The 12,867-nt window shown below is 39.7% G+C and overlaps 1 protein-coding gene across 5 annotated transcripts in view; it reads right to left on the bottom strand.

Annotated features, from left to right (window-relative positions):
* UNC79 (unc-79 subunit of NALCN channel complex) overlaps positions 1-12,867 on the bottom strand; it is a 153,237-nt gene that overhangs the window by 67,466 nt on the left and 72,904 nt on the right. For 3 of the 5 annotated variants that reach the window (XM_075065657.1, XM_032772580.2, XM_032772581.2), the window contains 5 exons: positions 8,682-8,968; positions 6,201-6,383; positions 5,120-5,282; positions 2,870-3,022; positions 498-1,709 (listed from right to left, as the gene is read on the bottom strand). In XM_075065657.1, the coding sequence (XP_074921758.1) occupies positions 498-1,709; positions 2,870-3,022; positions 5,120-5,282; positions 6,201-6,383; positions 8,682-8,968 (1,998 nt within the window). The remainder of the gene's footprint in view (positions 1-497; positions 1,710-2,869; positions 3,023-5,119; positions 5,283-6,200; positions 6,384-8,681; positions 8,969-12,867) is intronic. The other 2 variants (XM_075065656.1, XM_032772582.2) reach the window with 1 other exon arrangement.

Below are 12,867 nucleotides of genomic sequence, written 5' to 3'. Positions count from 1 at the left end.
GAACTCAAACCAAAGCTGACTTGGAATTAGATTCCAAAAGTCTTAGTCTGTACAATCTTCTTGCTATCTATTGACTGCAGCCTGCAGAGGAAATAAGTTCTTAGAACAGTGAGTGAATGTTGCATAGATTACATTGATAGATTTTAAGGCAAGAGAGACGATTGTGATCATCTAGTCCAACCTCCTGACACACGCCATAGAATTTCACCCACTAATTCCTATATCAAGCCCAACAACATTTGTGGTTGAACTAGAGCATGTCTTTTAGATATGCCATCACCCATACACGATACTTGTGTAGAGAGTACATTCCTAATTGATTCCAACACGTTTGACACTGAGAAGCAGACACTCTGGAAGGGTACATCTACATGAGGTCAGTTCTGACATTTTATATCCTACTGTCTGGCATGTAAACAGGACTGAGTGATCAAACAGATACATTACTGAAAACTTAAGTAAGAACAGCTTTTGGTTTGGTTTGTGGTTGTCCTCACCTGTCTCTTTCTGTTCTCCCAGCTTGTCTAGAACGTTGAAGGAAATGTCAAGGTATTCTCTCTGTATAGCACTCACAGCAATCTTTCTCTGTTTTCTCTGCCTGGGAACAATCTGAATCTTAAATTCTGACTCCTCAGCTTCTTCCTCCTGTTTCTGTTCTGTATCAGATTCTGTACTGGCATCAAGCTTATCAGGTTCTGTTTGGTTTTCAGAGTCTTCAGGAACTTTAATAAGGACAGTTTTTACATTTGAACTTGGAACTGGTCCACTAGGTTTAACTTCTTCCACGCTAAGCTCAGAGTTATCATCAAGGGACGTCTCAGGGAGTGCAAATGACTTTTGCAATAGGTCTCGCTTTTGCTTAAGTGTTAGTGGGCTCCCGCAGGATACATTTTGAAGCTCCTCTGGCTTAGCTAACTCTTCAAAGTCTTTTTGATCTTTGGGAACTGTGGAGGGGATCTCCTTTTTTCCTAATGAAATATTATTGCTCGCTTCCTTAGATGTAAAGTCTTCGGAGGAATCCAGAATGCTGAACTGCACGAGGCGGGTTGCACTGAGGCTAAGGGCAGAGGCACTGATGGGAGATGAGGGAGATGACACAGCAGTTTTGCCAGAGACACCGTCATTTAATTGGTTTGTTGTTTCTTCTTCTTCATCACTCTCCACTATTCTCAGGGGAGGAAGTGGTTCAAAGACTAGAGAGTCACTGTCTGAAGTGGAAAGGATTGAATGCTTGTCAGGCCCCGATGTTGAGTCAGAGGACAAATCTATCAGATCTAAATCCTCTTTAAGAACAGGAGGTTTCATTGGAGAATCCACTTTTACTTCATATGTTTCCATGCAGTTTAGCCTGACTTCTGGTATGACAGGTCTCCTTATTTCCTGGAAGCTTTCCATGACAGAAGGATTCTTTTGTGTCTCTGTATTTTCAGTCCTTGTAGAAGAATTCTGTCTAGGTCGTCCATAATCATTCTGTCTATGCATGGTGTAAGCAGCAGTGGTGGGTGGTTTATCTAAGTCACACCGATCTATGCAGGACTTCCTACGATGTTCATCTAATGAAAACAACAAGGAGTCTGCATTCCCTATATCAAGAGATTTTTGTTTTAGAGAGCGCAGTTTTTTTTTCTGAATGCTTTCTTCTCTCACACAGTGTAGAATGCTGTCTTGTAACGCCCCAGTTTCTCTATATTCAGCCAGTTCTATTTCACCTGATTAAAACAGAAAAAGCTAGTACTATTTTACTTGGAGATTTTTGGCAGAAATCATCTCAGTTCAGCACACGACTGACATTTCAGATACTAACCCAGTGTTATGACAGTTAATCTTCAATCAAAATCATCTGAGATTTCTTTTCATCTCCAAGTCACACTACAAAGAATTTTGCCACAGGAAACAAAAAAAATCCACTGCCCAGATCACTTTACTCAGACCATTAGATTGTAAAAGCAAATTCTTAGCTTCCACCAGATGTGCCCTTGATAGGGTCTATTTGGCGCTATATACTGAATAAAAGATGGTGTGGTGAAAAGGTTTTATTGCCATCCATTTGGGATGACTGCATTACTTATGAGTGATCAAGCCATGCAGTAGTTATGTGGGTCGTCCCAAACATACATCAATATCACCTTTACCCCATACCTCCCTGTAGTCAATATATGACATATATGTTAGAGGAAAATGGTTTTAGAAATATTTTATTTTGCTGTAGCACTGCTATAGTACCAAGGAGCCCTGGTCATTATCAGTACTATAGATCATTCAGCCTTGGAAATCCAACAACAAAAACATAAGGAAAAATTACTCCAAACGTTCAGCCTAGAGATTGTCAGAAAATTAATTTTTGGCCACATAAAAATGGATCATTTAAAAATCAAATAACTGAAAACTGAACATTTTTCAGGTTTGGTCAAATAATAACTGATTTTTTTAAGCAATGGAAAACCAAAACATTTTCAACAACATTGGCATTATTTCCACAAAAAAAATCCATTTAATCAAAAAGTCAACTTCTGTCAAAAGAGAAGCTTCAACTGAAAATTTCAACCAACACCAGTTTAGCCATTAGTAGAAGGAGAAAAATTTAGAAACTTCTCAAACTGACCTTTAAATAGTTTTTCTATATATTGTAGTGTCATGTTTTAACAAGAAACTATTGATTTTGTGGCCCAATGTAAGACGTCTTAAAGAGGCCTTATTTCTGGAAAGTACTGAGCAGTCATTCTCTGAAAATCAAACTCCTACGAGTGTGTGAATGAGAATATTAAAATGATGCATAGTGACAAAGCATACATAAATTAAGCTTTCAGCATGACACAAGCAGCAGATTATCATACGTCTTCAAAATTAACTCTGATAAAAAAATTCATACTTCTCTGGGCATTCATCTCAACTGGTTGATATTTCACCATTTTGCTGCCACCAATTCTTTTCAGTCTTGCAAAGAATGTTTGCGACTCTTTACTGCAGGGTCCAGTTGGGGTATCATGAATATCAGATTCATCAAAGACACTATCTTCCTCTGCTTGGGAAAGAAAATCATTATTACTCTTCAGAGTCAGGCCTTGCACAAGAGCCAGAGCCAGTGGACCAAGTCCTCAGCTGCTACACATCAGTTTTTAAAGTAGAAAATTCAAAACATTCTATAGGTTTGTAAAGAAACACGTATCACAGTAATACCATTCAAAACACACTTTACAGCTTGAACGATTAAGGTCTGAAAAGTAAGGAATAGAATTTTTTTCTAAGCAATTAATGCTTCTTGTAGCATTCGCCATGCACAGTATATGGTGAGATCCTCAGCTGGCATAAATTGGTGCAGCTCCATTGAAGTCAACAGACCTGTCACAACTGGTACAGTGAGGTACAGCAGAGATGTTGGGAGAGATGGTGGATGCTGGGCAAATGCATCCTCTGCATCAGGACTAGTGCTGACTAAGACAGGATTACTCCTATTGCTGGTCCTCTGAGCAGGAGCAAAATGTACCCCTGCCTAGCATTTGCTGATGATAGTGGCATATGCATTAGCTGATTGGAGGCTAAATATGACTGTTAATCTGTAGACGACCACACAGACGCACACCCCTGGGGATGTGGGAAAGGACCAGCCCTGCAGTTTTCCAAAACACTATGGAGTGATCCTGGCCTACTTCTTGCAGGTTTGGGAAAAAACTTCTCGCACCCCCTTCCTGTTCTTCTACACTAGTAAGCACAGGATGAGATTCATCCCTCAGTTTAATAATAATAATACTCTGTGCTAATATAGTAACAGTTTGTCCATATAAAGATCATTTCCTTTGTGCAGTACAAAGCACTTCCCAAAAGCCTGGCAAAGTGGGTAAGCAGTATTCTCCGTACTTGAAACTGAGATGAAGTGTGGTCCAAGGCCACACAGTGGGTTTAGGCCCATAGCAGAGACAAGATTAGAACTCAGGGTTTCTTCAATCCTTACAAACTGCCCATTCTCCTAGACCACGATGCCACAAGTATCTAGATATACCTTAAAGACATCCTTTAGAATTACTAAATCTCAGCCCTCAAATTTGATTCCATTTTACAGGCCAGCATATTGCCAGTTCTCCCTATCACTATAGCTTACTTGTACAAATGAAGGCAAAGACAAACAGATGGGGAAATTAGTCCAGAGTCATCTGAAGAAACAAAATATTCTGAGCTTGATTCTCAGCAACACTAAGGCCTCTCTGTGCTTCCCTAGCAGCATCAAGGTGTCTTAAAGTTGTTGTAAATATAAAATATATAATTCACAACCATTTGAAGGCCCCTTTACACTTGCAGAGTGGTGTAAAGTAGCCTTAATGCAAATGAGAATTTGGGCCTCTGTTTGACAGACACGTTTATCATTCAACTTTTCATAATGCCAAGCACTAAGCAACATGCAGCAAAGCAGAAAAGGTACTGAAATAAATAAAATGACGGAGTGGGCAGAAAACGCATTCTAATTTTACTCATTTTGTCTTTTATCTCGCGGGTATAGTCTTTCACAAAAGTCTTAAGTAGACTTTAATCACAGTGAAACTGGATAAACTCTAGGTACCCAGCCCACACTTAGTAAAAGAAAGGTTTTAGAAACCGAAGGTAAATTTCCCCCCTCTGTAAGTATTTTTCTCATGCAGGAAAAACAGATTGCTGCACACCAGGAAGAGTCTTTGTCATTTAAGAAGGTAATAACAGATTCCCTCAGATTCCCTAAAAGGCAGCTATGTTTTATCATCAATAGAACCCCTCTAAGAAATTATCAAATTGATTTATAATAATAAAATATGCAATTGTATAGGTTCTCACCCAGGGATATCAAGCCACTTTTCCAAACACTAATGTTATACTCCATCACCTGAAATGAATATTCATTTAGATTTTTGTCCACCAACAAGAAAATCAGCTCCAAGTATGCCCCTGTATTACCATACCTATTTCACAACTGGTAAACTGAGGTGCAGAAAAACTAGCTCACCTTCTTAAGAGCAGACAGGAAAAGCTGGGAATAGAATCCAGGAATCTGACTCTCAGTCCTACCTCTAACAGCTAGATCACACTCCCTCATCACCCACAGCTTAACGAATTAAACCAGTGACTAATACAGAAATTTAAATATTTAAAATACCTTTTTCCTTTTCACTGTATCGGCTTATGTTACTGTTGTCACTGTACAAAGGACCGGCTGTGGCATGTGGCTTGCAGCTGTGGTACTGGGCATTGAGTGTGTTGACTGTTATGTAGATCAGATGCAGCACAATCTTGCTGATGTCACAGTCTCTGTACGGATACTAGTCAGTGAAATAAAAAGATTTTACCTTAAAAACTAACTTTTCCTCTTGATTTGTCTACAGTAGGCCCTTCTCTTGGATAAATATTTAGGTAATAATATAGAAATGGCCAATCATATTGTCTTCTGGTGGCCCTTGGCACTCCTGTGATCTTATGTTTCTAAATACATGCTAGAAAGCAGAAATATTCCTCCACTTTGTAAAGAATGCTTTATAAAAAGAAACTGGTCTATAAATAAAACATTTTGAAGAATTACCTATGAGGATAGTTTAATATACGATTTCCTTGGTTTTTATATGGTAAAGCAGCCTGTTAATGATACCTCAAGAGGTCTTACCAGATCTATTTGCAAAATATTTGCTATTTCACTGATTTTCAACTTCTCCATTTTCAGGCACGTCAAATCTAACCATTAGAATTGTGTTCTGTATGTCAGATTATTGTCAAAGCTTCAGATCTCAGCTCCAGTAGGTACTTTACTGAAGTTATGTTCTTTACAGCTCACATAAAAACATTATGTGAATTAAGAACGCCAGTTATTAAATTGATACTATTAACTTAAAATGTAGTCAGTTTTTTAAGTAACATCAGATATTAAATCTGAGTCCACTTGCCAGTTTTGTGGTTTTACAACCCATTTTCCTGTATTGAAAAACATTTTTCTTGCTCAAGCTGTTAGATGAAAGATCCACATCAACAATGGGGGAAACTGACTAGCTCGTTGACTATATAAGGTGAATAGTGAAACTAATTTACACAAATTGAAAGTAAATACCCAAAGTAAACAAACTGAAAGAAGAGAGAAAAATGTTTCCGTCTAATCCCTTCTGGTTTCAGTAGGCTTAGGCACCGCTTGAAACGAAAGGTAGAGTGACATGTGAATGTTAAGATAACAGCACCCCTTCAAGACAACGAACCTTGTAAAGGATGACAAGTAACGCCTTTAACCACATCTGCCGAATGTGAGGTTTGATGGACCAGAGGGAGCAGCGGGGAGGCTGCTGGAAGTAATGTCTTAGTTGAGGACAAGTGCAATACTTCAGCACCTGAACCACTAATGGAAGGAGATGTTTTCCCAGGTTAATGTTATAGTCCATCACCTGAAATGAATATTCATTTAGATTTTAGTGCACCGACAAGAAAACCAGCTCCATTTGTGTTAGCAATTGTCATACTACAACAGCAGCTTAAATACTGGGAAGGTGAAGGGAAATAAGGGCCTCCAGGGAGTTTCCACAATCCCTTAGAAAGCTTTCAGGAAGTTTGCTATTTTGTTAGCTCTTTGCATGGTATCAGCATGATGAGTCATTTACTACAACACTGCCACCATGTTATTTATCATTTCAAAACAGACTATTGGCAACATTTTTAAACCTCCCCAATTAAGTTGCAGAGAAAATATACCTATCAATGTCTGCTGTGGTTTCTAAATACCTTTTTCATGTGTAGAAACTGAGGATGTGCCTCAACACGTGTGTTCACGCACACAAATGCCCAGTTTGCAACCAATGAGTGCAGCCTCGTTTATAAAATGTAGCTCGGCAGATCAAATTCCTCCTTCAGTTACAATAATTTTATCAACAGGTTTGCACAAGAGCAAATTAAGACAAAAACTGGGCCTTTATGTCATGTTATATTGTGAGGCAATGCACAAAAAAAATTGGGGGGATCAGTTAGCCAGGCAAATGGGTTGAACTATAAACAACTGAATGTTGCACATCTCTTGCTTAAATACCATCCTAGTACTGAAGGATGCAAGCACATTTTACTCTTTTAATACATTGTTCAGTCAATAGAACTTTACATTTATAGCATTGAAAGTTAATGCGCTCCTAACTACTTGAATCACTTTTGAAAAAAGCATGTAAGCTCCTAAATCACTTACGCACTTTTGAAATTTTACTCCAAGGCCTAACTATCTTATAAACCACTTTCCAAACAAAAATGCTCAGTGACATAAAATCAAGTAAAATGGTTCATCCTATAATGAGACACCGTTTAGCTAGATGGGGAAAGTGTGTTAGCAGGAGGTGTATTTAAAAACAGCTCTGTCTAGCACAGTCTGAACTGTAGTGTGCACAGGGCCTGTTCATATTACAAAATATATCATGCTCGGACACTTGCGTGTTATAACATAGTTTGATCATGAATGCACAAACAGGACCAAACAAACTTATACCCATGTTAGTTAACCAGCTACATTTGCCAACTCTCATGATCTTATCATGAGTCTTGATTTTAGGTGTTTTTCTTCAATCCCTAGATCTTGGAGTCATGTGACCAGCCAAGACTCTCATCTCTCTTTGAGAAAGTAAGTTTCTAGCTCTCGTTACTGCAGAGAAAAGCTTGAAAATGTCAGCTCTAAAGGTTCTAATATCAAATATATATTATATATATAGATATATATCTAATATCTAATATAATTTGTGGGCCTGACTTATGATTTTTAAATACTTTGGTTTAGCAATATCTCACATATAAATGGGTGGACTAATCACCTCACTCTCAGCCCTACACGCGCATGCACGCACGCACACACACACATACACACACTCTATTTTCCAAATTTACTCATTGTTGGGGTTTGCATTCATTTTTTGATTAAAGTAACAAAGACCTAAGACAAGACTGTATGTACAAACACAAGATTTAGCACCCAAGCTCCTGCACAAGTGGATTGACTAGGCTTTTCTATGCAGAGTTTCCTATTCCTGTCTCTGTCTCTCTCTTAGTTTAGCATTTAACATTCCTTGAGTCGAGCTACTGAGACCCATCTTGTTTGTCTACCAATATACATAAACTGTCAGATGAATATATAGTGTGTCTCTGTATATGGTTCTAGAGCCTGACATCTGATTGCAACAAGGCTATAACATGGTTCTGTAACATAATTATACTAGGTTTTGACCAAATCATTCACAGGTAAGACCAAACTGTGTTATAACAAGGTGTCTCAATGCAGTACATTTTGTAATGCAGACAGGCCCTGGAGCCAATGGCACTTTTCTATACACTATATTAAGATTTGAGAAGTCTAAAATTATATATCCTGACTATATCTCAACCATAGAACTTAAAGCACAGTTTTACCAAGTATTATCAAGGCCCATCTGTGCTATATTCTTTCCTCCAAAAAGAACTGTCCAACACCACCACCTGGTGGGATAACATTAAAATGATTTTACCTTGCACACACTTATCTCAGTATTTGCTGCTAGGAATAAAAGATCTCTATTTTACAAACAAATAGCAGAGCAGCAATATTAGGGTGTAAGGAGCTGAATATTAACAATAATCTTTGGAAATAATGTTTCCTTGAGCTAAAATTTGGGTGGGTGAGGTATTTTGGTGCCAGTTCAATGGATCACATATGTCCAGTGAGAATAAATCACACCTACTTGTGCTATTCCAGCAATAAATGCATTAAAACAAGTTGAAATGCGCATTTTCTGAGGCGCAATCATGAAGCATCCTTCCTGTTGATCATAGCCAAGCAAGACATACAGATGGCGCTTCACTGTGTTGAAGGCTTTAGCACTGCTGATATCTGACTCAGCACTACTCTCATCCTTTGCCATAAACTTCATTAGCACAGTAATCAGCTGGTGGACGGTCTGATGATCAATCCCAGCATCCTCTGGAAGCAGGTCCTTTATTGTATTGTCATTCTCTGGGGATGGTTGTCCTAACACCACAAGAAAGACACTGATGAGAATGACTGCAATGCAAGGCAATAAAAAATCAGGCCAGAGACATCTATCCAAGAGACCTGTCCTACTTCTGACTCTATATGCACATGTGAAGTCAGTAGGAATTGTGCATGCATTTCTGAGGGCAGTAATCTACTCTCGCCTTTAGGTACTTTAGGTATATGAAATTAACTCCATATTTTGTTGAAATCAAAAGCTTTTCAGTTCTTCAAACATCCTCAGTGAACAGTCATACTGTATAGGACTGATTCTGATTTCCTTTCACAACTGTGTAACTCCACCATGTTCTGTGACCTTACTCCTGGTTTACACTACTGTGAGCAAAAGAAGAATAATATTTTATAGGTTAGAGCCTCAGTTGGTGTAATTCTTCATAGCTCTATTGACTTCAATGGAACACAATTTACTCCAGCTAAGGGTAATCTCAATAAAATTTTAGAGCAGTGGTTGGCAACCAGCGGCCCACAGGTGACACACGGTCCGTCAGGACAGTCCACTGGCAGGCCGCGAGACAGTTTGTGTACATTGACTGTCCACAAGCACAGCCGCCCGCAGCTCCCAGTAGCTGGGAACATGTCCCTGCAGGCCCCACCACTTCCCACAGCTCCCATTGGCTGGGAATGGCGAACTCCGGCCACTGGGAGCTGCGGGCAGCCGTGCCTGTGGACGGTCAATGTAAACAAATTGTCTTGCGGCCTGCCAGCGGATACCCTGACAGGCTGCAAGTTGCTTACCATTGCTTTAGAGGATATGAGAGAGGGAGATCCTGCATTTGATCAAATAGATAATGAAGGATTTACCTTCTAATGCGCGTAATGCATACTTCTCTCCAGACACAGAAGAATAGTGGATTTACCTGATTAGATTGTGCCATTTTAGGTTTATCCAGGAAAGCCACAGCTTCCAAAGGAACACAGAGATCCTAACTATCATCTAATGCTGCTAAGTAAATCCCGAAAATCTACACAGAGTGTGTTAAAGGTATGCTGTCTGATAGACTAAGCCAAATTGTTGCTTATACTGTAGTATACGATAGTATCATATCATATATATTGTTTTACAAACATTAAATATTTAGTACAAATATTCTCATGATTATTTTCCAGTGAAAGAAGTTGGATTTGATCATTTCCCTGCAGTGCATGCAACCCAAACAGTAATGCAGGACAAACTGAACAAGAGGGAAATTGACTAACTGAGCATCATTGCCCATTCTGAATTAATGCAAAAAGAAAACAAGCAGCAAAAAGAACAAATAGTAAATTAGATTTATAACATTCTTTCCATTTTCATAATCTAAAACCTTTTCAGTAACATTTTTAAGTAAGGAATATTTTTAACCCTTATGATTTCTAAGTCATAGGTGCCGACTCCCTGGGAGTTCTAGGGCTGGAGAATCATGGGGAAAAATGGTGGGTGCTAGGCACCCACTGCAGCCTCCCTATCAACACCTGTCCCTTCCCCCCCCAATGCATCCCACCTGCCGGCAGTCCCACCAATCAGTGCCTCCCTCAACACCTCTCACTTGTCGTGATCAGCTGTTCCGTGGCATGCAGGAGGCACTGGGGGACAGGGGAAGAAGCAAGAGCAAGGCATATCCTGGGAAGGGGCAGGAAAAGTCGGGCCAGGGGCAGGGCTTTGTGGGAAGGGGTGGAGTGGGGGCGGGGCCTGAGGCAGAGCTGGGGGGAGCACCCCCTGGCATATTAGAAAGTCGGCGCCTATGCATAGGTGCTGGACTTAGGTATGCAGGGGGTGCTGCCGCCCCTCCTGGCTTGAAGTGGTTTTCATCATATACAGGTTTAGTTTGGTTCAATGGCTGTCAGCACCCCAGTTTTAACCTGTCAGGGCCCCTTTATCTGGCCCATGAAATATCGTCCTCATTTTACTATCGTATAAGCACGTCTTTATTACTGAGAACCTTCATACTAGAGATGAAGTATCAGAAGTACTGAGTACCTACAACTCCAGCTGAAGTCAATAGGAGCTGCAGCTGCCCAGCACCTCTAAGTATGATGGTCTTTTTACAAACAACATGTGAAAGTATAAAGCAGAAGTGTTGGTAGAGAATGCAATGTACTGTAATTCCAGCACAATCTGTTTAAATATTAATTGAAATAAAGTACTTGCTGCATAATTCAAATTCCCATTCTTTTTTTCAGGCATGAATTAGGGCTGCAGCAGTGGCTCCTGTGTCCCATGGGACTGGGGCTGGGGATTGAGAGTGAACCCACCCTGCATTCAAGTCAGGCAGTGGCAGCTCCTGTGTCCTGCAGGCTGGGCCCAGCTGCAGGCTCCAAGCGTTGTGACCTGACACACAGGGTCTCAGCACCACTCTCGCTCAACCCACCACTCTCAGCACCCCAGACCTGAGGAAGAGCACTGGAGAGCTCAAAAGTTTGTCTCTCGCACCAACAGAAGTTGGCCCAGTAAAAGATATTACCTCATCCACATTATGTCTCTCTCATCCTTGACTTCTTTTGGTCCTTTAGAATTCAATTGAGAGTGATAACCTTTCCAAACAATTCCACAGCAGAGATATAATTCTCTATTAAATTCTATTGAATACTTTCTCTAAAAAGGACATCAGTCTCATTCAGAAGATTTTACATTTTTTTCTTTAGACCCCTACTGGTTTCATCTCTATTAAATTCTGTGTGACTTCTCCTGAACATAAAAAAATGTAACTATGGAACTGAATGAGTCATTAATGTGGGTCTAAATCTATCCCAAAATTTCCATATACAATTAAATGAGTAATTAATCTGATAAAATTATTCTTTTTATACTTTTGCTCACTGAGTTGTGTCTTTCAGAAACTTGAAGATAAGGAAATATTCAGTCTTGCAATGGGTATACAGTAGTGGCATGAGTTAATGGATACTTCCAAGGACTTTTTCTGAGCTTTCACTCTCCAGAGTTAGTATTATGCTCTCACAAGCATGCAAAATCTCATATCTGGTACTCCTCTCTGTTATCAGCATCCATTATGATGCCCCTGTAAACTACACCAGGGAAAACAGGGTGGCAGGTCCTCAGCTGCCGTAAATTATCATAGCTCCACTGAGGATCAGCCCTAGAATGTGTCAGTTACATTGTCCTCCTCCTACTGGCTAGATGTGTGGTTCTTTAGCTATTATTATAGGGTAATTCATAAACAATGATTATTGGGGGATTTGAATGGTATTTGGTCTGTTATTTGTTTTAAATGTGTAAGAGTCAACGGATCTTATTCAATATACAGATATTGCGATATTACCCACCGGTATGTAACAGTTCTAAGGTATGTCAGATTTGGAGACTAAACTTCTTGCACACATACAAAATGGGAAGTGACTGTCTAGGAAGGAGTACTGAGGAAAGGGATCTGAGGGTCATAGTGGATCACAAGCTAAATATGAATTAACAGTGTAAAACTGTTGCAAAAAAAGCGAACATCATTCTGGGATGTATTAGCAGGAGTGTTGTAAGCAAGACATGAGAAGTAATTCTTCTGCTCTACACTGCTCTGATTAGGCCTCAGCTGGAGTATTGTGTCCAATTCTGGGTGCCACATTGCAGGAAAGATGTGGACACATTGGAGAAAGTCCAGAGAAGAGCAACAAAAATGATTAAAGGTCTAGAAAACATGACCTATGAGGAAAGATTGAAAAAACTGGGTTTGTTTAGTCTGGAGAAGAGAGGACTGAGACGGGACCTGGTAACAGTTTTCAAGTACATAAAAGGTTGTTACAAGGAGGAGGAAGAAAAATTGTTTTTCATAACCTCTGAGGATAGGACAAGACTTAATGGGCTTAAACTGAAGTAAGGAAGATTTAGGTTGGACATTAGGAAAAACTTCCTGTCAGAGTGGTGAAGCACTGGAATAAATTGCCTA

Source organism: Chelonoidis abingdonii, chromosome 4 (assembly GCF_003597395.2).
Source record: "Chelonoidis abingdonii isolate Lonesome George chromosome 4, CheloAbing_2.0, whole genome shotgun sequence".
NCBI classification, from domain to species: Eukaryota; Metazoa; Chordata; order Testudines; family Testudinidae; genus Chelonoidis; species Chelonoidis abingdonii.
The sequence above is the reverse complement of the archived record's forward strand: the minus strand, read 5'-3'. Positions and strand labels throughout refer to the sequence as shown.